The 23,390-nt window shown below is 36.6% G+C and overlaps 1 protein-coding gene across 1 annotated transcript in view; it reads right to left on the bottom strand.

Moving 5' to 3' along the window:
• The window catches only part of LOC102179926 (ribosomal protein S6 kinase alpha-6), a 120,654-nt gene that overhangs the window by 29,080 nt on the left and 68,184 nt on the right, over positions 1-23,390 (bottom strand). Inside the window, exons 5-7 of the mRNA XM_018044606.1 lie at positions 22,095-22,176; positions 21,378-21,458; positions 16,884-16,963 (exon numbers count right to left, since the gene is read on the bottom strand). Of these exons, the coding sequence (XP_017900095.1) occupies positions 16,884-16,963; positions 21,378-21,458; positions 22,095-22,176 (243 nt within the window). The remainder of the gene's footprint in view (positions 1-16,883; positions 16,964-21,377; positions 21,459-22,094; positions 22,177-23,390) is intronic.

The raw sequence follows: 23,390 nt of genomic DNA, 5'->3' as shown, positions 1-23,390 counted from the left end.
GAGAGACTGGGGAGACATGATGGAGAGAATTCAGAAGATAGAGTACAGAAGGGATAAATACAGAGAGAACTGTAGAGTTATATAGATGGTATTCCTCAAGTACTCAGCATCTGTGAGTGAGGAAACTAACCTGAGCCAGGAAAATAATCAAAGGATTAGAGTGACTAATCCATGGAACTCATACAGGGTCAGGAATAGTTCACGTTACCTCCAAAGAGAGCAGAAAACTTTGTAATTCACAAGGCACTGGATGGAGGAATCAGATGGATTTTGTTGCCAAGTAGAGTAAAATCAACAACTGATTAATGTTGCTCTGGTCCAGTTTCTTCTGAGGGATTCCTGCCCACAGTAGTAGATACAATGGTCATCTGAGTTAAATTCACCCATTCCAGTATATTTCAGTTCACTGATTCCTAGAATGTCGACGTTCACTCTTGCCATCTTTTGTTTGACCACTTTCAAAATGCCTTGATTCATGGACCTGACATTGCACGTTCCTATGCAATGTTGCTCTTTACAGCATCAGCCCTTGCTTCTATCACCAGTCACATCCACAGCTGGGTATTGTTTTTGCTTTGGCTCCATCCCTTCATTCTTTCTGGAGTTATTTCTCAACTAATTTCCAGTAGCATATTGGGCACCTACTGACGTGGGGAGTTCCTCTTTCAGTATCCTATCATTTTGCCTTTTCATGCTGTTCACGGGGTTCCCAAGGCAAGAATACTGAAGTCGTTTGCCTGCGGGCAAGAATCCCTCAGAAGAAATGGAGTAGCCATCATGGTCAAAAAAAGTCTGAAATGCACTACTTGGATGCAATCTCAAAAATGACAGAATGATCTCTGTTCGTTTCCAAGGCAAATCATTCAATATCACAGTAATCCAAGTCTATGCCCCAACAAGTAATGCGGAAGAAGCTGAAGTTGAATGGTTCTATGAAGACCTACAAGATCTTTTAGAACTAACACCCAAAAAAGATGTCCTTTTAGTTATAGGGGACTGGAATGCAAAAGTAGGAAGTCAAGAAACACCTGGAGTAACAGGCAAATTTGGCCTTGGAATGTGGAATGAAGCAGGGCAAAAACTAATAGAGTTCTGCCAAGAAAATGCACTGGTCATAGCAAACACCCTCTTCCAACAACACAAGAGAAGACTCTACACATGGACATCACCAGATAGTAAACCCCGAAATCAGATTGATTATATTCTTTGCAGCCAGAGATGGAGAAGCTCTATACAGTCAACAAAAACAAGACCAGGAGCTGACTCTGGCTCAGATCATGAACTCCTTATTATCAGATTCAGACATAAATTGAAAAAAGTAGGGAAAACCGCTAGACCATTCAGGTATGACCTAAATCAAATCCCTTATGATTATACAGTGGAAGTGAGAAATAGATTTAAGGGCCAAGATCTGATAGATAGAGTGCCTGATGAACTATGGAATAAGGTTCATGACATTGTAGAGGAGACAGGGATCAAGACCATCCCCATGGAAAAGAAATGCAGAAAAGCAAAATGGCTGTCTGGGGAGGCCTTACAAATAGATGTGAAAAGAAGAGAGGCAAAAAACAAGGGAGAAAAGAAAAGATATAAGCATCTGAATGTAGAGTTCCAGAGAATAGCAAGAAGAGATAAGAAAGTCTTCTTCAGCGATCAATGCAAAGAAATAGAGGAAAAGAACAGAATGGGAAAGACTAGAGATCTCTTCAAGAAAATTAGAGATACCAAGGGAACATTTCATGCAAAGATGGGCTTGATAAAGGACAGAAATAGTATGGACCTAACAGAAGCAGAAAATATTAAGAGGTGGCAAGAATACATAGAAGAACTGTACAAAAAAGATAATTATGACCCAGATAATCATGATGGTGTGATCACTCATCTAGAGCCAGACATCCTGGAATGTGAAGTCAAGTGGGCCTTAGAAAGCATCACTACGAACAAAGCTAGGGGAGGTGATGGAATTCCAGTTGAGCTATTTCAAATCCTGAAAGATGATGATGTGAAAGTGCTGCACTCAATATGACAGCAAATTTGGAAAACTCAGCAGTGGCCACAGGACTGGAAAAGGTCAGTTTTCATTCCAATCCCAAAGAAAGGCAATGCCAAAGAATGCTCAAACTACCACACAATTGCACTCATCTCACATGCTAGTAAATTAATGCTCAAAATTCTCCAAGCCAGGCTATAGCAATACATGAACCATGAAGTTCCTGATGTTCAAGCTGGTTTTAGAAAAGGCAGAGGAACCAGAGATCAAATTGCCAACATCTGCTGGATTATGGGAAAAGCAAGAGAGTTCCAGAAAAACATCTATTTCTGCTTTATTGACTATGCCAAAGCCTTTGACTGTGTGGATCACAATAAACTGTGGAAAATTCTGAGAGAGATGGGAATACCAGACCACCTGACCTGCCTCTTGAGAAATCTGTATGCAGGTCAGGAAGCAACAGTTAGAACTGGACATGGAACAACAGACTGGTTCCAAATAGGCAAAGAGTATGTCAAGGCTGTATATTGTCACCCTACCTATTTAACTTATATGCAGAGTACATTATGAGAAACGCTGGACTGGAAGAAACACAAGCTGGAATTAAGATTGCCGGGAGAAATATCAATAACCTCCGATATGCAGATGACACTACCCTTATGGCAGAAAGTGAAGAGGAACTAAAAAGCCTCTTGATGAAAGTGAAAGTGAAGAGTGAAAAAGTTGGCTTAAAGCTCAACATTCAGAAAACAAAGATCATGGCATCCAGTCCCATCCCATCGGGGAAACAGATGGGGAAACAGTGGAAACAGTGTCAGACTTTATTTTTTTGGACTCCAAGATCACTGCAGATGGTGACTGCACCCATGAAATTAAAAGACGCTTACTCCTTGGAAGAAAAGTTATGACCCACCTAGATAGCATATTCAAAAGCAGAGACATTACTTTGCCGACTAAGGTCCGTCTACTCACAGCTATGGTTTTCCCTGTGGTCAAGTATGGATCTGAGAGTTGGACTGTGAAGAAGGCTGAGTGCTGAAGAATTGATGCTTTTGAACTGCGGTGTTGGAGAAGACTCTTGAGAGTCCCTCGACTGCAATGAGATCCAACCAGTCCACTCTGAAGGAGATCAGCCCTGGGATTTCTTTGGAGGGAATGATGCTGAAGCTGAGACTCCAGTACCTTTGCCACCTCATGTGAAGAGTTAATTCATTGGAAGACTCTGATGCTGTGAGGGATTGGGGGCAGGAGGAGAAGGGGACAACCAAGGATGAGATGGCTGGATGGCATCACTGACTCGATGGACGTGAGTCTGAGTGAACTTTGGGAGTTGGTGATGGACAGAGAGGCCTGGCATGCTGTGATTCATGGGGTCGCAAAGAGTCAGACACGACTGAGCGACTCAACTGAACTGAACTGAACTGGTCCATTTATACTGCCTGAAAGAAACTAGTTCACAATAAACTACACATATTCCAGAATAAAGTTCAATACTATTTAGAGAAATACAAAAACCAAAATATAAAATATCCATCACCTAACAAGGTGAATTTCAGGATGTCTGTCATCCATGAAAAATTACTATTTATAGATCTAGGGAAATTACCTGAGCCCAAGAAACGAACAACACTAAATTAAAAAAAGAAAAAGAAACCACACAGCTCACAAAGGATCAGGATAAGTCCTGTACCGACAAGTGAGAGTGAAAAATCACTTAACTGATAGTGTGTTGGTTAGAGTACTAAGAAGGGTCATATCAGTACTAGAAAAAAAATAATCCTAAATTCTGCTCTTGTCTCACATAATAAAGTTAAAAGCAAGACTCAACAGGTCAACTGCATCCCAGAACAAAGCTAAATACTTTGTAAGAAAACACAAGTATCTAGAGTACAAGAAAATTAAATTTAATAAAATTAAGTAAAAATGACCATACAATTATGCTGCAATTGAAGCACAAAAGCAACCATAGACAAATCTTAAACACATGGGTGTGGTTGTATTACAATAAAACTATTTACAAAATATATCAGCAGGCCATATTTGGCTTGAGACTATAGATCCCTGGCTGTTGAGTTAAAGAATTATACTACAAACCCTAAAAGAACTACTAAAATAACACAATGCAATGCTATTTTGATAAAAAGCTAACTGAAGATAAAATGATAGCAGAGAAAAAGAGAACACGTGTACACCTGTGGCAGATTCATGTCGATATATGGCAAAAACAATATAACATTTTAAAGTAATTAGCCTCCAATTAAAATAAATAAATTTATATTAAAAATAAAACAGTGACATAAAAGAACAGATGGAAACAAACAAACAAAAAAACCCCACAAATAGAAAGATGGAGGATTTAAACCCAATCATATCAAAAATCATATTAAATGTAACAAGTCTGACACACCTATTAAAAAGCATAAATTGTCAGACTGTATTAAAAAATAAAATAATTATACGCTGCCTTAAGTACTGCACATTAAATATAAAGACAAATTAAATAAAAATGTGAAAAATACTATCTTAAACTAACAATAATTTTTTAAAAACCTGGATTAACATCAATGTAGATTTCAAACAAAGCATGTTAGCAAGAATAAAGTCAGTCATCTCATAATGATAAAGGGTAAATTCACTAAGACGGAATGATAATCCTAAGGTTTATGCACTTAATAACAGAAATTTGCCATATATGAAGCAAAATTTGACAGAAATTCAAAAAGAAACAGATAAATCCATAATTATAGTTCAAATTTGAACCACTGTCTCTTAAAAATTTTTAAGACATATAGACAGAAAGTTAGGAAAAATACCAACTATCAAACAACTTAATCTAACTGATATTTACAGAACTTTCCAGTACCCCAAGTCATAATACACACTCTTCTCAAGTATACATTGAACAATTTACCAAGATATACCATATTGTGAAGCATAAAACAATTTAAGGGAATGAAGTCATACAAACTGTGCTGTTCGAATAAAATAAAATTTAATTAGAAATCAATAATGGAAATTTATCTGGAAGCTGCCTAAATATTTTAAAATGAATTTGCATACTTGTAAATAGTCTATGAGTCAAAGAAGAAAAAAAAGGAAATTGGAAAACATGTTGAACTAAAGGAAAATAAAAGCATCACAAATCGTCCATGGGATTTTCCAGGCAAGAGTACTAGAGTGGGTTGTCATTTCCTTCTCCAGAGGATCTTCCCGACCCAGGGATTAAACCCGGGTCTCCCACATGGTAGGCAGATGTTTTACCATCTGAGCCACCAGGGAAGCCCTCAAAATTTGTGAGATGATGCTAAATTAGTATTTAGAGTGAAACTTATACCACTACATACTTATATTAGAAAAGAAGCAAAAGTCTTAAATCAATAACTTCTATGTCCATCTTAAAAACCACAAAAGCTAGTGAAACACAAATTAAGCAGAAAAAAATGAAGCAATAAAGATTAAAGTAGAAATAGAAAACAGAAGAAATGCAATAGAGAAAAATCACTGAAACCCAAAGCTCCGGGTTCTTTGAGAATAAAAATAAAATTGGTAACAATCTACCAAGCCTAAGCAAGACAGAAAAAGGAGAAGACACAAAATACCAGTATTAGGCATGATGATATCAACAACAATAATGATTCTATACCTATAAAAATAAATCCACACACATATGGACACCTTATTTTTGACAAAGGAGGCAAGAATATACAATGGAGTAAAGACAATCTCTTTAACAAGTGGTGCTGGGAAAACTGGTCAACCACTTGTAAAAGAATGAAACTAGATCACTTTCTAACACCGCACACAAAACTAAACTCAAAATGGATTAAAGATCTAAATGTAAGATCAGAAACTATAAAACTCCTAGAGGAGAACATAGGCAAAACACTCTCAGACACAAATCACAGCAGGATCCTCTATGATCCACCTCCCAGAATTCTGGAAATAAAAGCAAAAATAAACAAATGGGATCTAATTAAAATTAAAAGCTTCTGCACAACAAAGGAAAATATAAGCAAGGTGAAGAGACAGCCTTCTGAATGGGAGAAAATAATAGCAAATGAAGCAACTGACAAACAACTATTCCCAAAAATATACAAGCACTTATGCAGCTCAAGTCCAGAAAAATAAATGACCCAATCAAAAAATGGGCCAAAGAACTAAATAGACATTTCTCCAAAGAAGACATACGGATGGCTAACAAACACATGAAAAGATGCTCAACATCACTCATTATCAGAGAAATGCAAATCAAAACCACAATGAGATACCACTTCACCCCAGTCAGAATGGCTGTGATCCAAAAATCTGCAAGCAATAAATGCTGGAGAGGGTGTGGAGAAAAGGGAACCCTCCTACACTGTTGGTGGGAATGCAAACTAGTACAGCCACTATGGAGAACAGTGTGGAGATTCCTTAAAAAATTGCAAATAGAACTACCTTATGACCCAGCAATCCCACTGCTGGGCATACACACTGAGGAAACCAGAATTGAAAGAGACACATGTACCCCAATGTTCATCGCAACACTGTTTATAATAGCCAGGACATGGAAACAACCTAGATGTCCATCAGCAGATGAATGGATAAGAAAGCTGTGGTACATATACACAATGGAGTATTACTCAGCCGTTAAAAAGAACTCATTTGAATCAGTTCTGATGAGATGGATGAAACTGGAGCTGATTATACAGAGTGAAGTAAGCCAGAAAGAAAAACACCAATACAGTATACTAACACATATATATGGAATTTAGAAAGATGGCAATGACGACCCTGTATGCAAGACAGCAAAAAAGACACAGATGTGTATAACGGACTTTTGGACTCAGAGGGAGAGGGAGAGGGTGGGATGATTTGGGAGAATGGCATTCTAACATGTATACTATCATGTAAGAATTGAATCGCCAGTCTATGTCTGACGCAGGATACAGCATGCTTGGGGCTGGTGCATGGGGATGACCCAGAGAGATGTTATGGGGAGGGAGGTGGGAGGGGGGTTCATGTTTGGGAACACATGCAAGAATTAAAGATTTTAAAATTAAAAAATAAAAAAATAAAATAAATAAATAAATTTCCAAAAAATAAAATAAAATAAAAGACAAAAAAAAATCATAACAAGAGGATACTATGAATAACTTTATGCCAATGAATTTGGTAACTCTGATGAAATGCATAAATTCCTTAAAAGACATGATAAAAAACTCATTTAAAAAGAAAAGATGAACTGAATAACCCCAAGTAACTTTTAAAACACTGAATTCATAATTAAACATTGTACCATTGGAAAAAACCCTTTAGGCCCAGATAGCTCCACTAGTGAATTCTACGAATCATTTAAGGACAACGTAACATTGAGCTTTTGCAGAAAACTGAAGGGGAGAAAATTCTACCCAACTCATTCTATGAAACCAGAATTGCTCTGACACCAAAATTAGATATGATCAATAAAGAAAACTACAGTCAAATATCTCTCATGAAAATAGATGCAAAAATTCTTAACAAACTTTTAGTAAATATCATCCAATAATATACAAAAAGGATAATACATCATTACTGCATGGAGTTCCCCCTCAGATTCAAGACTACTTCAACATTTGACAATTAGTTCAATGTAATTCACCATATTAAAAGATTAAAGAAGAGGACTTGCCTGGTGGTCCAGTGTATAGAATCTTCCTGCCAATTCAAGGGATAAGGTTTTGATTACAGGTCTGGTGACATTCTATACGCTGTGGGCAACTAGGTCCTGTATGCCACAGCAACTAAGCTCATGCTCTAGAACACATGTGCTGCAATTACTGAGCCAACATACCACAGCTACTGAAGCCTATGGGCCCTAGAGCCCATGCTACACAACAGAAGAAGGCATCACAATGGGAAGCCTACACACCACAACTAGAGAAAGCCTGTGCAAAGCAATGAAGATCCAGTACAGTCAACAAATAAAGATTAAAGAAGAAAAAAATACAATCACCATCTTAATAACTGCAAACAACAACAAAAAAAAAGTGTTTCACAAAATCAAACATGCATTCCTGATAAAAACTTTCAAAAACTAGCAATATAAGGGAAATTTCTCAATCTGATAAAGAACTTAACTTTGTAATTCATGGTGAACATATGCTTTCCTCATAAAATCAGAAATAAGGCAAGAATGTCTCCTTTTTTCAATACTTTTCAAAAGAACCTGGAGGGTCAAGTCAGTGTTACAAAGACAAATAAATGAGTCCATAATGGAAAAGAAGTAAAACTCCTTATGTGGATTAAAAATAGAAACTTCTATTTGTAGTCTATCAAAGTGCTGCTAGATAAAGTAAGTTTAGTTATATTTTAAAATACAAAATTCAATATCAAAAAAGTAGTATTTCCATCCATTTGAAAATAAAATTAAGAAAGTAATTCCACTTACAACGGCAGTATTAAAAAGAAAAATATTCAGAGACAAATCTGACAAAACACGTAAAAGATCTATATGCTGAAAATGACAAGATACTGGTGAGAGAAATTTAAAAAGACTTAAATAAATGGAGAGCGATACTGTCTTCATGGATGAGAAGACTCAACACTGAAAATGTCAATTATATAAAAACTGAACTATAGATTCAATGCAATCCCAATCAAAATCCCAGCAGGCATTTTTGTACAAAGTGAAAAACTACTTTATAAATCAATATGGAAATGCAAGAGATCTAGAAGAGGCAAAACAACTTTGAAAAAGATGAGCAAACCTCAAGGACTTGCACAACCTGAGCTTTTATAAATACTTATTTTATAAATATAAAGGAATCAAGAAAGTGTTGTATTGGCATAAGGATAGACAAATAGAAAAGAGTGTCTAGATGTATTAATAGATCTTCATGTACACGATCAACTGATTGTCACCAAAAAATACAAGGTAATTAAACGAAGAAAGCATTTTTGTTGTTCAGGTACTACATCGTGTCTGACAATCTACAGCCCCATAACGGAAGCACTCCAGGATCCTGTGCCCTTCATTATCTCCAGAGTTTGCTGAAATTCATGTGTATTGAGTCAGTAATATTATTCAACTATCTCATTCTCTGCCACCCTCTTCTCCTTTGCCTTCTACATTCCCCAGCAACAAGGTCTTTCCCAATGAGTTGCTCCTTCACAACAGGTGGCCACAGACCTGAAATTTCAACATCAGTACTTCCAGTGAGTATTCAGGTGATGATTTACTTTGGGATTGACTGGTTTGATTTCCTTGCAGTCCAAGGGAGTCTCAAGAGTCTTCTCAAGCACCACAATTTGAAAGTATAAATTTGTCAGTGCTCAGCCTGCTTTATAGTCCAAATTTCACATCTGTAAAAGATCTTCATTGCTGGGAGCCAGCACGGGAGATCCCACCCATGGCAAAGGCGGGACAGGACTCAAGAGACTACCCGACCCCAGCCATGACAAGGTCATGTAGGCAAGGCAGATCAAGAACTCAAGAAGCCCCTTAGATCTGCTCGAACATCTACCCCCCGAAACCAAAATCTGTCTGTTATAATGCACTGTTCTGACATTAACAGGGGCTATCCCCAACCACCTTTCTCTGGAAAATTAACTTAGAGCTCCAGTTAATAGTCTTCTGCATATAAAAGGAGTGTCTCAGCTCAAACCTCTCTGCTGGCAGACTAGATTGTGTGACAGGATTATCCACACTCTTGCTACTACATACATGATTGTTTACAACCTCTCAACCATAAACAGCACAGAGAGTTTGGAGTATTTTGAAAGTCTTTGTTAGCATAGGGTTTTTCTAAAGATAAAAATCATGATGAAGTGTTTCATTGCTGAGTTAATGATTGCCACCAGGCCTCCATATCCTTAGGCACCTGGGAGTATGTTAATCAATGTAATTGGAATGTAGAAAAAGAAATATAGTAGTTTTGATGTTACCAATACTAGATTTTTGAGTTAATGAATTTTCTCTTTGATATAAATCACTGTACTCCTCTTTGTTATAAATCATTGTGCCCTTGCTATGTAAGAATGTAACTTTATCACTATCTTAAGACTAAGTAGATCTTAAGGGAACACAAGTTTTCTGATTGACTAACCTTTATCAATAGAAAGAAAGATGGGGCCATAAAATGTTAACAGGTCTCCAGACCAGAAGATACTGTAAACAAATGTAAGACCCTTGTAAGAACAAAGATATGCAAAGAACACTGTCTTTAGATAAAGGTCAGAGCAGCTGACTCTGAAAAATAAAGAAACGGACCAGTTCCTGAAATGACTGGTTTCCCCCGTGTCATCTTTTCTCCTTTTCTGGCTGAATTCCCATTTGGAGCGTGGAGGCTCGCCAGGCCTACTAGTTTTGCCTGGGCTTCTAAGATCTGAATGGGGAGGCGCTTTGTGTCTCTGCTCCTTCGGGGGACCAGGAAGACACCTGTGGCCTAGGTAGGTGGTGCAAACCCCTTGTCTCGGGATTTTATTGGTTCTCCATGTAAACCAAGTTATTCAGCCTCTTTTCTCCACTGATTTTCCTACTACACTATTCTTTTCTAATCTCTCTCCATAGCTTTAATTAAACAATTTTCCTCTAGACGTCAACTCCATCCCTGCTTCGTATTATCCTGGATCCACCAGGGTTGGACCTCGGCACTTCATGATCCAGATAACCACAATGATATGATCACTCACCTAGAGTAACACTTCCTGGAATGTGAAGTCAAGTGGGTCAAAGCATCACTGCGAACAAAGCTAGTGGAGGTGATAGAATTCCAGTTGAGTTTTTGAAATCCTAAAAGATGATGCTGTGAAAGTGCTGCACTAAATATGCCAACAAATTTGGAAAACTCAGCAGTGGCCACAGGACTAAAAAAGGTCAGTTTTCATTCCAACCACAGAAAAACAATGCCAAAGAATGTTCAAACTACCACAAAATTGTACTCATCTCACACACCAAAAATGGAATGCTTAAAATTCTCAAAGCCAGGCTTCAACAGTACATGAACCGTGAACTTCCAGATGTTCAAGCTGGATTTAGAAAAGGCAGAGGAACCAGAGATCAAGTTGCCAACATGCGCTCGATCATCTAAAAAGCAAGAGAGTTCCAGAAAAACATCTACTTCTGCTTTATTGACTATGCCAAAGCCTTGCACTGTGCGGATCACAACAAACTGTGGAAAATTCTTCGAGATGGGAATACCAGGCCACCTGACCTGCCTTCTGAGAAATCTGTATGCAGGTCAAGAAGCAATAATTAGAGCCAGACATGGAACAGCAGACTGGTTCCAAATTGGGAAAGGAGGACGTCAAGGCTGTATATTGTCACCCTGCTTATTTATCTTATATGCAGAGTACATCATGCAAAATGCCAGGCTGGATGAAGCGCAAGCTGGAATCAAGACTGCTGAGAGAAATATCAATCACCTCAGGTACGAAGATGACACCACCCTTATGGCAGAAAGTGAAGAAATAAAGAGCCTCTTTATGAAAGTGAAAGAGAAGAGTAAAAAACTTGGCTTAAAGATCAATATTCAAAAAATGAAGATCATGGCTCCTGGTCCCGTCACTTCATGGGAAATAGATGGGAAAACAATGAAAACAATGAGAGACTTTATTTTGGGGGGCCCCAAAATCACTGCAGATGGTGACTGCAGCCATGAAATTAAAAGACGCTTGCTCCTTGGGAGAAAAGCTATGACCAACCTAGACAGCATATTAAAAAGCAGAGACATTACTTTGTTGACAAAGTTCCGTCTAGTCAAAGCTATGGTCTTTCCAGTAGTCATGTATGGATGTGAAAGTTGGACTAAAGAAAGCTGAGTGCCAAAGAATTGATAATTTTGAACTATGGTGTTGGAGAAGACTCTTGAGAGTCCCTTGGACTGCAAGGAGATCCAACTAGGCCATCCTAAAGGAAATCAGTCCTGAATATTCATTGGAAGGACTAATGCTGAAGCTGAAACTCCAATATATTGGCCACCTGATGTGAACAACCAAAACATTTGAAAATACTCTGATGCTGGGCAAGATTGAAGGCAGGAGGAGGAGAAGGGGATGACAGAGGATGAGATGGTTGGACGGCATCATCAACTCAATGGACATGAATTTGAGTGAGCTCCAGAAGTTGGTAATGGACAGGGAAGCCTAGCGTGTTGCAGTCCATTGGGTCACAAAGAGTAAGATATGACTGAGTGACTGAACTTAACTGAACAGGACTATCGGAAAAACCATAGCTCTGATCTTTATCAACAAAATAATATTTCTGCTTTTTAATATGCTATCTAGGTTTGTTACTTCTTTCCTTCCAAGGATCAAGTATCTTTAATTTCATAGCTGCAGTCACTGTCAGCAGTGATTCTGGAGCCAAAGAAAAGAAAATCTGTCTTGGCTTTCTCCCCCCCCCCCGCCCCCTTCTATTTGCCATAAAGTGTTGGGACCAAATGCCATGATCTTAATTTATTGAATACTGTTTCAAGGAAGGTTTTTCACTCACCTCTTTACCTTCATGAAGAGGCTCTTTAGTTCCTCTTTGTTTTCTGCCATTAGAGTGGTATCATCTGCATATTTGAGGTTGTTGATATCTTTCCGGGCAATCTTGATTCCAGCTTGTGAGTCATCCAGCCTAGCATTTTGCATGATGTACTCTGCATATAAGTTAAAGAAGCAGGGTGACAATATATAGCCTTGATGTACTCCTTCCCAATTTCGAACCAGTCAGTTGTTCCAAGTCTGGTTCTAACTGTTGATTCTTGACCCACATACAGGTTTTTCAGTCGACAGGTAAGGTGGTGTGGTATTCCCACCTCTTGGAGAATTTTCCATTATTGTGATCCACAATGTCAAAAGCTTTTGCATATTCAATGAAACAGAAGTAGAGGATTTTCTGGAATTTCCTTGCATTCCCTATGATCCAATGGATGTTGGCAATTTGATCTCTGGTTCCTCTGCCTCTTCAAAACCCAGCCTATACATCTGGAAGTTCTTGGCTTATGTATTGCGGAAGCCTACCTTGAAGGATTTTGAACATTACCTTGCTAGCATGTGAAATGAGAGCAGCTGTGTGGTAGTTTGAACATTTTTTTTGGCATTGTCCTTCTTTGGGATTCGAATGAAAACTGATCTTTTCCAGTTCTGTGGCCACTGGTGAGTCTTCCAATTAGCTGTTAAGACATTCAGCACCTTAACAGCATCATCTTTTAGGATTTGAAAGAGCTGAGCTGTAATTCCATCACCTCCACCAGCTTTGTTAATAGTAATGCTTCCTAAGACACAACTGACTTCAAACTCGAAGATATCTGGCTCTAGATGAGTGACCACTTCACTGTGATTATCTGGGTCATTAAGGCTATTTTTCCTAGTTTCTTCTGTGTATTCTTGCCACCTCTTCTTAATCTCTTCTGCTTCTGTTAGGTGAACAACTTTGTCCTTACAATTTGTCAACAAATTGTCCTTACAATTTCTGTCCTTTATCATGCACATTCTTTCATGAAATATTCCCTTGATATCTCCAGTTTTCCTGACGAGATCTCTAGTCTTTCCCATTCTATTGTCTTCCTCTGTTTCTTTGCATTGTTTATTTAAGAAGGCCTTCTTATCTCTCTGGGCTATTCTCTAGAACTTGCATTCTGTTGGGTAAAGCTTTCCCTTTCCCCCTTGCCTTTCATTTCTCTTATTTTCTCAGGTATTTGTGAAGCCTCCTTGGAGAACTACTTTGCCTTCTTGCACATCTTTTTCTTTAGGTTAGTTTTGGTCACTGCCTCCTGTACAATGTTACTAACCCCCATCCTTCAGGCACTCTGTCGACCAGATCTAATCCCTTAAATTTATTAATCACTTCCACTATATAATCAGAAAGGATTTGATTTAGGTCATACACGAATGGCTTCCCTGGTGGCTCAGATGGTAATGAATCTGTCTGCAATGTAGGATACCTGGGTTCCATCTCTGGGTCAGGAAGATGCCCTAGAAGAAAATGGCAACTCACTCCAGTATTCTTACCTGGAGAATTCCAAGGACAGATGAGTCTGGTGGGCTACAGTCCATCAGACCACAAAGAGTCAGACACGACTGAGCGACTCACACTTTGAATGGCCTAGTGCTTTTCCCCACTTCTTAAATTTAAGCCTGAATTTTACAATAAGGAGCTCATGATCTGAGCCACAGTTACCTCCATGTCTTGTTTTTTCTGACTGTATAGAGCTTCTCCATCTTAAGCTTCAAAGAACATCATCAATCTGATGTTGGTATTGACCATCTGGTGATTTCCATTTCCATGTATAAAGTTGTCTCTTTGGTTTTGGCAAAAGGTGTTTGCTACAACCAGCATGTTCTCTTAACAAAACTCTGTTAGCCTTCACCCTGCTTCATTTTGTACTCCAAGACCAAACTTGCCTGTTATTTTGGGTATCTCCTGACTTCCTACTTTTGCAGTGCAGTCCCCCTATGATAAGAAGGATATCTTTTTGATGTTAGTTTCAGGTGTTGTAAGCCTTCATAGAACCAGCCACTTCAGCTTCTTTGGCATCAGTGGTTGGGGCATAGACTTGGATTGCTGTGATGTTGAATGGTTTGCCTTGGAAATGAACCAAGATCATTCTGTCGTTTTTGAGATCAAACCCAAGTACTGCATTTTGGACTCTTTTGTTGACTATGAGGGTTACTCCATTTCTTCTACGGGATTCTTGCCCACAGTAGTAGATATAATGGTCACACCCATTCCCATACATTTTAGTTCAGTGATTCTGAAGATGCCAATGTTCAAACTCACCATCATCTGCTTGACCGTGTCAAACTTCCCTTGAAATAATATCCAGGTTCCTATGAAATACTGTTGTGCAAAGAACTTTCACTACCACCACCAAACACATCCACAGCTGAGCATCTTTTCCAATTTGGTGCAGTCGCTTCATTCTTTCTGGAGCTATTAGTAATTGCCCTCTGCTCTTCCCCAATAGCATAATGGACACCTTCCAACCTTGGGGGGCTCAGTTTCTAGTGCCATCTTCTATTTCTTTTTTTCCCTTTTCATAGTGTTCATGGGATTCTCAAGGCAAGAATACTGGCACTGTTTGCCATTTCATCCATCAGTGGATTACATTTTGTCAGAACTCTTCACTATGACCCGTCTATCTTGGATGGCCCTGCACAGTATGGCTCATAGTTTCATTGAGTTACACAAGCCCCTTTGCCAAAAATGACTGTGATCCATAAGGGGGAAGAAAGCAAAGGCTTTTCCAATGATGATGCTAAACCAATAAGATATCTATATGCAAAAAGAGGACAAGATGTATGATTGAGTTCCTTCAGCTGTTCACCTGAAACTATCACAACATTTTTAATCAGCTATACCCAAATTCCAAATTAAAACTTTTTAAAAATGCCTGAAATAAAAAGGATTCTAATTTCAAAACTCAAATACAGTTCAACATTTCTTATGTATCAGTAAAATATGGATAACTGTGAAAAAATAACTGTAACACTTATCATCATATATGAAAAGGGTAAAACCAAAAACTTGAAAACTTCTAGAGAACATAAGAGAAAATCTTTGTGACCTGGGATGAGGCAAACATTCCTTAAACAAGACACCAAAAACGATCATTCATAAAAGGAAAAATGTATTATAAGTTAGACATCACCAAAACTAAGAACTTCTGCTTTTTGAAAGACACAGTTAAAGAGAATGAAAGGATAAACAATAGACCAGAAGAAAATACTTTCAAACATACATGATAAAGGACCTAGCATTCACAATATATATAGAGTTTCAAAGTTCAGTAACAAAAAATACTCAATAAAAAATGGGCCAAAGATTTAAACAGATATTTTATCAAAAAAGATACATACATGTCAAATAAGCACATGAAGAGATGTTCAACATCATTAATCATTAGGGCTATAAAAATTCAAAACCACAATAAGGTCATCATACACTTATCAGATATACAAAATTAAAACAAGACTGACCAAACCAAGTGTTGGTAAGAATGTGGAACAACTAAAACTCTCATATACTACTGGTGAGACTGTAAAAATTATACAACCTCTTTGGAAAATAGCTTGACAGTATCTTTAAGTTAAAATATAGACTTACTATATAACCCAGTCATTATATTCTTAGATATTTAACCATGGAATAAAAAAGCATATGTCCATACATGAACGCTTCTAGTAGCTTTATTAGTATTATCCAAAAACTGCAAAAAAAGTATATCCATCAACAAGTGAATGAATAGACAAATCACTGTGTACCCATACAGTGGAATACCACTCAGCAATAAAAATGAACTACTGATGCATGCCACAACTTGAATGAATCTCGAAATAAGTATGCTAAAATAAATAAGCCAGACAAAAAACCAATACATATCATATGATTTCATTTATATGAAGTCCTAGAACATGAAAACTAAATAGTAAAGAAAGCAGATTCAGTAGTGGTGGGGCAGGAGGGAAGCATTACAAAAGAATACAAGAAAACTGTTGGGGACGATGGATAAACAAATTATTTTGATTGTATTGATAGTTTTATAAATTTACACAATTGTCAAAATTTATCAAAGCATGTACTTTAGTAAGTACAGTTTGTGGTATGTCAACTATACCTCGCTAAAGCTGTTCTAAACATGAATAAATTAAAGCTTACTCTCAAAGGCATTTTGGTAGCTCAAGTAGCCAAAGTCCTAGGCTTGTCCCTATCTACTTCATCCAGTTATTTTTACTGATCTTATTCCTAAGAGGAAAATGAGTAATGCATTGAAATGATTTATATGACAGTCAGAAAATGCCATTAATTGGTACATTCATGAAATATTATGTAACCAAACAAAAAAGAATATTTAAAATTTCCATAGCAAAAGTAATTAGCAAAACAACAAAAACAATGTCTTAGTTTTGTTTCAATAAAATATAGCAAACATTTACAAATACTCACCTCTTTGGATAATCTTGTGAAGACATCTCCTCCCCTGAGAAAATCCAATATTAAATACAGCTTCCCTTCAGTCTGAAAGGCTAATTAGAAATTAAAATGTAGATGTAACAATTTTTAAGGCTTACAAAGCTTAGTATACTTTTTATTTAATATAGCTGTTTAGAATTTTATCACTGAACACTATACTGAAATTAACCATTTACTTACATGGTGCATTATTCAATAACATCATTTCATAATTAAAACTAGTGTTGAAAAGCTATAAAACCCTTTCCACAATATATCAGATGTTCTACATTGTAGCTTTACACAGAAACTTGTAACATCATCATTTTCCTCATTTATGAAGCACAATAATCTACTGCAATTGCCTGAATTCTACCTTCCCATCTATTGAAAATCTACTAATTCTGTCAGGCTCAACAAAATGTCACCCCCTGTTTCTTCTATTAAGAGACTTTCTTCTATTAAGGATTTCCTCCTTTTCACATTTCCCCACAGTGTCCCTACACTCTTCCCCATCAGAATTACTTGCTACTACTTTTGAGATTCCACTGTACTTTATTTATATCTCGATACCTTAATCTATTTTTATTTATAAGATTAATTGGTCTTATATGTCTGTGTTCCCTATACATTACAAATTTCTTAAGAACAGAGATTATATCCCCTCTAGAGCCTACTGATTTTAACAGAATATTTTGCATAAAACTGGTGTTTAGTGATTAATCTAATGATATCTCAGAGATTCAAGGAAGGAGATCTTTAGATACTACTAGTACTTTCATTTCATTTGGGTAATGGGGAATGAAAGAATAATGGGTGAAAAATTCTAAATTTTTGCTAGTTAAGTAATGCTCAAAATTCTCCAAGCCAGGCTTCAGCAATATGTGAACCATGAACTTCCAGATGTTCAAACTGGTTTTGGAAAAGGCAGAGGAACCAGAGATCAAATTGCCAACATCCACTGGATCATCAAAAAAGCAGGAGAGTTCCAGAAAAACATCTATGTCTGCTTTATTGACTATGCCAAAGCCTTTGACTGTGTGGGTCACAGAAAACTGTGGAAAATTCTGAAAGAGATGGGAATACCATATCACCTGACCTGCCTCTTGAGAAACCTGCATGCAGGTCAGGAAGCAATAGTTAGAACTGGACATGGAACAACAGACTGGTTCCAAATAGGAAAAGGAGTATGTCAAGGCTTTATATTGTCACCGTGCTTATTTAACTTATATGCAGAGTACTTCATGAGAAACACTGGACTGGAAGAAGCACAAGCTGGAATCAAGATTGCTGGGAGAAATATCAATAACCTCAGATATGCAGATGATGCCACCCTTATGGCAGAAAGTGAAGAGAAACTAAAAAGCCTGTTGATGAAAGTGAAAGAGGAGAGTGAAAAAGTTGGCTTAAAGCTCAACATCCAGAAAACTAAGATCATGGCACCTGGTCCCATCAATTCATGGGAAATAGATGGGGAAACAGTGGCTGACTTTATTTTTTGGGGCTCCAAAATCACTGCAGATGGTGATTGCAGCCAGGAAATTAAAAGACGCTTACTCCTTGGAAGGAAAGTTATGACCAACCTAGATAGCATATTCAAAAGCAGAGACATTACTTTGCCAACAAAGGTCCGTCTAGTTAAGGCTATGGTTTTTCCAGTGGTCCTTTATGGATGTTAGAGTTGGACTGTGAAGAAAGCTGAGTGTCAAAGAATTGATGCTTTTGAACTGTAGTGTTGGAGAACACTCATGCGAGTCCCTTGGACTGCAAGGAGAGTCAACCAGTCCATCCTAAAGGAGAACAGTCCTGGGTGTTCATTGGAAGGACTGATGTTGAAGGTGAAACTCCAATACTTTGGTCAACTCATGCGAAGAGTTGACTCATTGGAAAAGACCCTGATGCTGGGAAAGATTGAGGGCAGCAGGAGAAGGGGACGACAGAGGATGGGATGGCTGGATGGTATCACCAATTCAATGGACGTGGGTTTGGGTGGACTCCGGGAGTTGGTGATGGACAGGGAGACCTGGTGTGCTGTGGTTCATGGGGTTGTAAATAGTCAGACACGACTGAGTGACTGAACTGAACTGAACTGCATATTAGTCAAAATTACCTAAAAATAAAATCAATGGCTGCTATTCGTCTGAATTTCAAAAACCAAGAGCAACATAGAAAAGTGGATTAGTAATTTTTGCCTTTGAATTCCCCAGGTAAGTTAAATGCCATAATCTCATGCATACAATAATTTGGCAATGGAGCCATTATTAAAATTCAGAATGGCATGCGTTAGAAGAATTAATAGTTAAAATGACCATACTGCACAAAGCAATCTAAAGATTCAATGCAATCCCTACTGAAATACCAATGGCATTTTTCACAGAACTAGAACAAATAATTTAAAAATTTGTATGGAAATATCAAAGACTCTCAATAGCCAAAACAATCATGAAAAAGAAGAACAAAGCTAGAGGCATCACACTCCTGACTTCAGACCATGCTAAAAATTACAGAAATCAAAACAATATGTACTGACATAAATAGAGACATATAGATCAATGGAACAGAATAGAGAGCCCAGAAATAAACCCACACACCTATGATCGATTAACCTGTAATAAAGGTGACAAGAATATTCAAAAGAGAAAAAGGGATTCTCTTCCATAAGTGGTGCTGGAAAAACTGGAGAGTTGCATGTAGAAGAATGAAATTTTCTAACACCATATATAAAAATAAACTCAAAATGGATTAAAGACCTAAATGTAAGACCATAAACCATAAAACTTCTAGAAGAGAACATAGGTAGAACACTCTTTGACATGAATCAAAGCAATGTTTTTTGGGGATTTGTCTCCTAAGGCAAAGGAAACAGAAGCAAAAATAAACAGATCAGACCTAATTAAAATATAAAGCTCTAGCACAGCAAAGGAAACCATCAACAAAATGAAAAGATAGCATACTAAATTGGAGAAAATATTTTCAAATGATATGACTAATAAGGAGCTAATATCCAAAATATATAAACAGACCATATATCTCATCACCAAAAAAACAAACAACCCAATTTTAAAAATGGGCAGAAGACCTGAATAGACATTTTTCCAAAGAAGACATACAGATGACCAACTAGCACATGAAAAGATGTTCAGTATTGTTAATCATCAGAGTATCAAAATCCCAATGAGATACCATCTCACATCTATCAGAAATGTATATCATGAAAAAGACTACAAATAACAAATGTTGGAAAGGGTGTAGACAAAATGAAATCCTTGTACACTGTCAGAAGTTATGTAAATTGGTGCAAGCACTGTGGAAAACAGTATGGAGGTTCCTCAAAAGAATAAAAATGTAACTCAGCAATTCCACACTTGGGTATATATCTGAAGAAAATGAAAATACTGCCACAAAAAAATATATGCACCACAATGTTCTTAGCAGAATTTTTTATAGTACACAAGATATGGAAGCAGCCTAAGTATCTAACAGGTAAATGCATTAAATAAAGATATGGAAAATACATATGTTTATATATATACACACACATACATACATCTACACACACACACACACACACAATGGAATATTACTCACCCATAAAAATAATGAAATATTGTTATTTGCAACAACATGGATCAGCTTAGAGGGTATTATGCTTAATATTGGATGATATCAGTTACATTTGGAATCAAAAAATAAATTAGTTAATTTAACAAAAAAGGAACAAACTTTTGGAGAACAAACTACTGGTTACCAATGGGGAAAGGTAGGGGAAAGTGGCAAGACAGGGGTATGGGATTAAGAGGTACAAACTACTATGCATAAAATAAATAAGCTACAAGGATATATAATATAATATGGGGAATAAGTATAAATGGAATATAACCTCGAAAATTGTGAATCACTATATTGTACACCTGAAACATATAATACTGTAAATCAACTATACCTCAATTAAAAAAAAAAAATCTCAGAATTCTTTGACTCCAAATTCATGTTCTTTCCATTGTATCTATTGCTTCCCACTAGTATCCCTCTCTCTCTAAATATAAGAAAAAGTAACTCAAATAGACTAGTATACCATATGGTCCTCTTCAACAGGATGAGGAAATAAGACTAATATCATCATTATGAACATGTAAGAGGAACCCATTCAAACACAAGAAAGTTTTGAATAAATTATCACAGTAGTTTACAGCCTAAGATCCCTAGAGTTACAGCCTAATAGATACAGAAATTCTACTAGACACTATCTAAAGATAGTAGTCTAAAGACACTATCTTGTTACCTTAGACAAGTTAACCAACAAATACAGGAAATACATCTAAAAGCTGGATATTAATTCTTATTGCAGATAAGTATGTTTTACATAGCTGAAAGTATTAAATCATTCCATATTTATTTCCTATTTGAAGTATTTATCTTATGTTACATTATTGTCTGAAAGGAAATCTTAGTTCTCCAGTTCAATATTTTTTTAAAAAGAATACATACCATAGTGCAATTTGACAATAAATGGATGATTTACTTCCACCAGTATATCCCTCTCCATCTTTGTCCGAATTCTGTCTCGAACTAAAAATTACAGAAAGGTAGAGTATATTGTTCTTGTACATAATTTCAGTAGAGATCCCATCAATAATTCACCAAACACAAATATAGAAATTTAAAATATAACTTTGTAAGTGCCTGAATTTGAAGTCAATATTCCTAGGCAGTAATTACCACAGTCTAAAAGCTAACAAATTCAGTTTAGATCTAGAGATGGGTTAAGTGCCACAGTGTTATTTGGTGGATAAGAATTAAATATTAGTATTCAAATGAGTTCACTGATTAAAACTGAGCACAGTGTTGTTGTTATCACAGCCTAAAAGACAGTGTATATAAGTGTATGCAGGTGGCTGTGCCTTCTCAATATGTAATACCAACAGATGGAACAGAAAAAATAAGAATCTTGAAGAAAAAGAATATAGTTTAATAAAACAAGTTCACTTTAAATTAAATAAAATGTTTCACTTTTTATCCCATTAATTCTTTTTTACCAGGATACACTCACTAAATTCAAACCTAGAAATATCAATTACCACCAGAAAACTGTAACAATTATTAATGTTAAAAGGAAACTAAATCTACTCATATAGGCAATACATAGCACATTTCTTAAAACAAGCTTTGCCATGTTTTATTTTAATAAGCTTTCTGATCTTCTACCTTTTAAAGAAGCTTTTTTTAACACCTTCATTGCATAGAGTTGTCCAGCATCAGGACCAGTCTTCTTTCTAACGAGAAATACCTAATAGGAGAATTAAAATTTAAAAAGTGAAATTCACATCCCAAGCCATTCCCACTATACATATATATTAAAATATATAAATAGACTTACATATTCTCTAGTTGTATAAAGATATACCTTTCCCTATAAATTATACTTAGTTTACACTTTCTCACTTTCATTCACTTAGTAAATCACATGCTCATACATCCTAATGTGGAAAAGAAAAAAGAACATTTGAGAAGTTTGTGATATAAGAGATAAATAATGTAACGAAAGACAATTTGAGCTAAGGGAGCTCCTTATAAGACACAAGCTCCTTTTTGTTTTCTTAATATGGAGCAAACAAATGTAATTACTGTTAATTTGACACCTTCATTTCTAGTTTCCTATTGGTTCATTTTGTAAGTTACCAGGTATTTTATTTTCTAATAGGGCTTCCCTGGTGACTCAGATGGTAAAGAATCTGCCTGAGATGCAGGAGACCCAGGTCCACACCTGGGTCATGAAGATGAGGAAAATGCAACCCACTTCAGTATTCTTGCCTGGAGAATTCCATGGACAGAGGACCCTGGAGGTCTACAGTCCATGGGGTCGCAAAGAGTCAGACAAGAATCAGTGACTAAAATTTTCAATTTATTTTCTAAGAAGATATTAGAGGCAATTCTTATCTACCTGCCAAGTGAAAGAATCATAATGGTGAATATTTCAATAAAAAAATTAAAGTTACTGATTAAGCTTAAAGTAATAATTTCTCACATTTTCAAACCAATAAATGATTCATTAAAAGGTAAGTTTTAAAAAGCCTTACTTATGAAGATAAATATATTATAGTTTCATAGCAGGTATTTACTATTAAAGGGTTGTTTCCAGTTTTAAATTAGTGTTCACTGCCTCAACCTGCCATCCTCAACTCTAACAAGCTCTATTCAAATGGTGATAAATTTAAAATGTGATCAAATTAACTAATTTGTATACACAAAACTGCAGATTGGAGAGCTTCTAGGTAATTTTTGTCTTTTTCCTATGGTAGAGCTTAAAATTCTTTATTCAAAATATTCTATGTGATAATTATATATCAGCCAACTGGGCAAGTGGGGGGTTCATTTAATCATTACTTCATCTCTCCTTCTCCTATTCTTGTATCAGACCTAAACTCTAAGAACATTTCAGTTTTATTGATTTTCACACTGTCTATTGTAGTGCTTCTCATACTTTGTGTGTAGACCAAATAG

This window comes from Capra hircus, unplaced genomic scaffold, assembly GCF_001704415.2.
Source record: "Capra hircus breed San Clemente unplaced genomic scaffold, ASM170441v1, whole genome shotgun sequence".
Classification (NCBI taxonomy): Eukaryota; Metazoa; Chordata; class Mammalia; order Artiodactyla; family Bovidae; genus Capra; species Capra hircus.
Note: the sequence above shows the minus strand (reverse complement) of the source record. Positions and strands in the feature narration are given on the sequence as shown.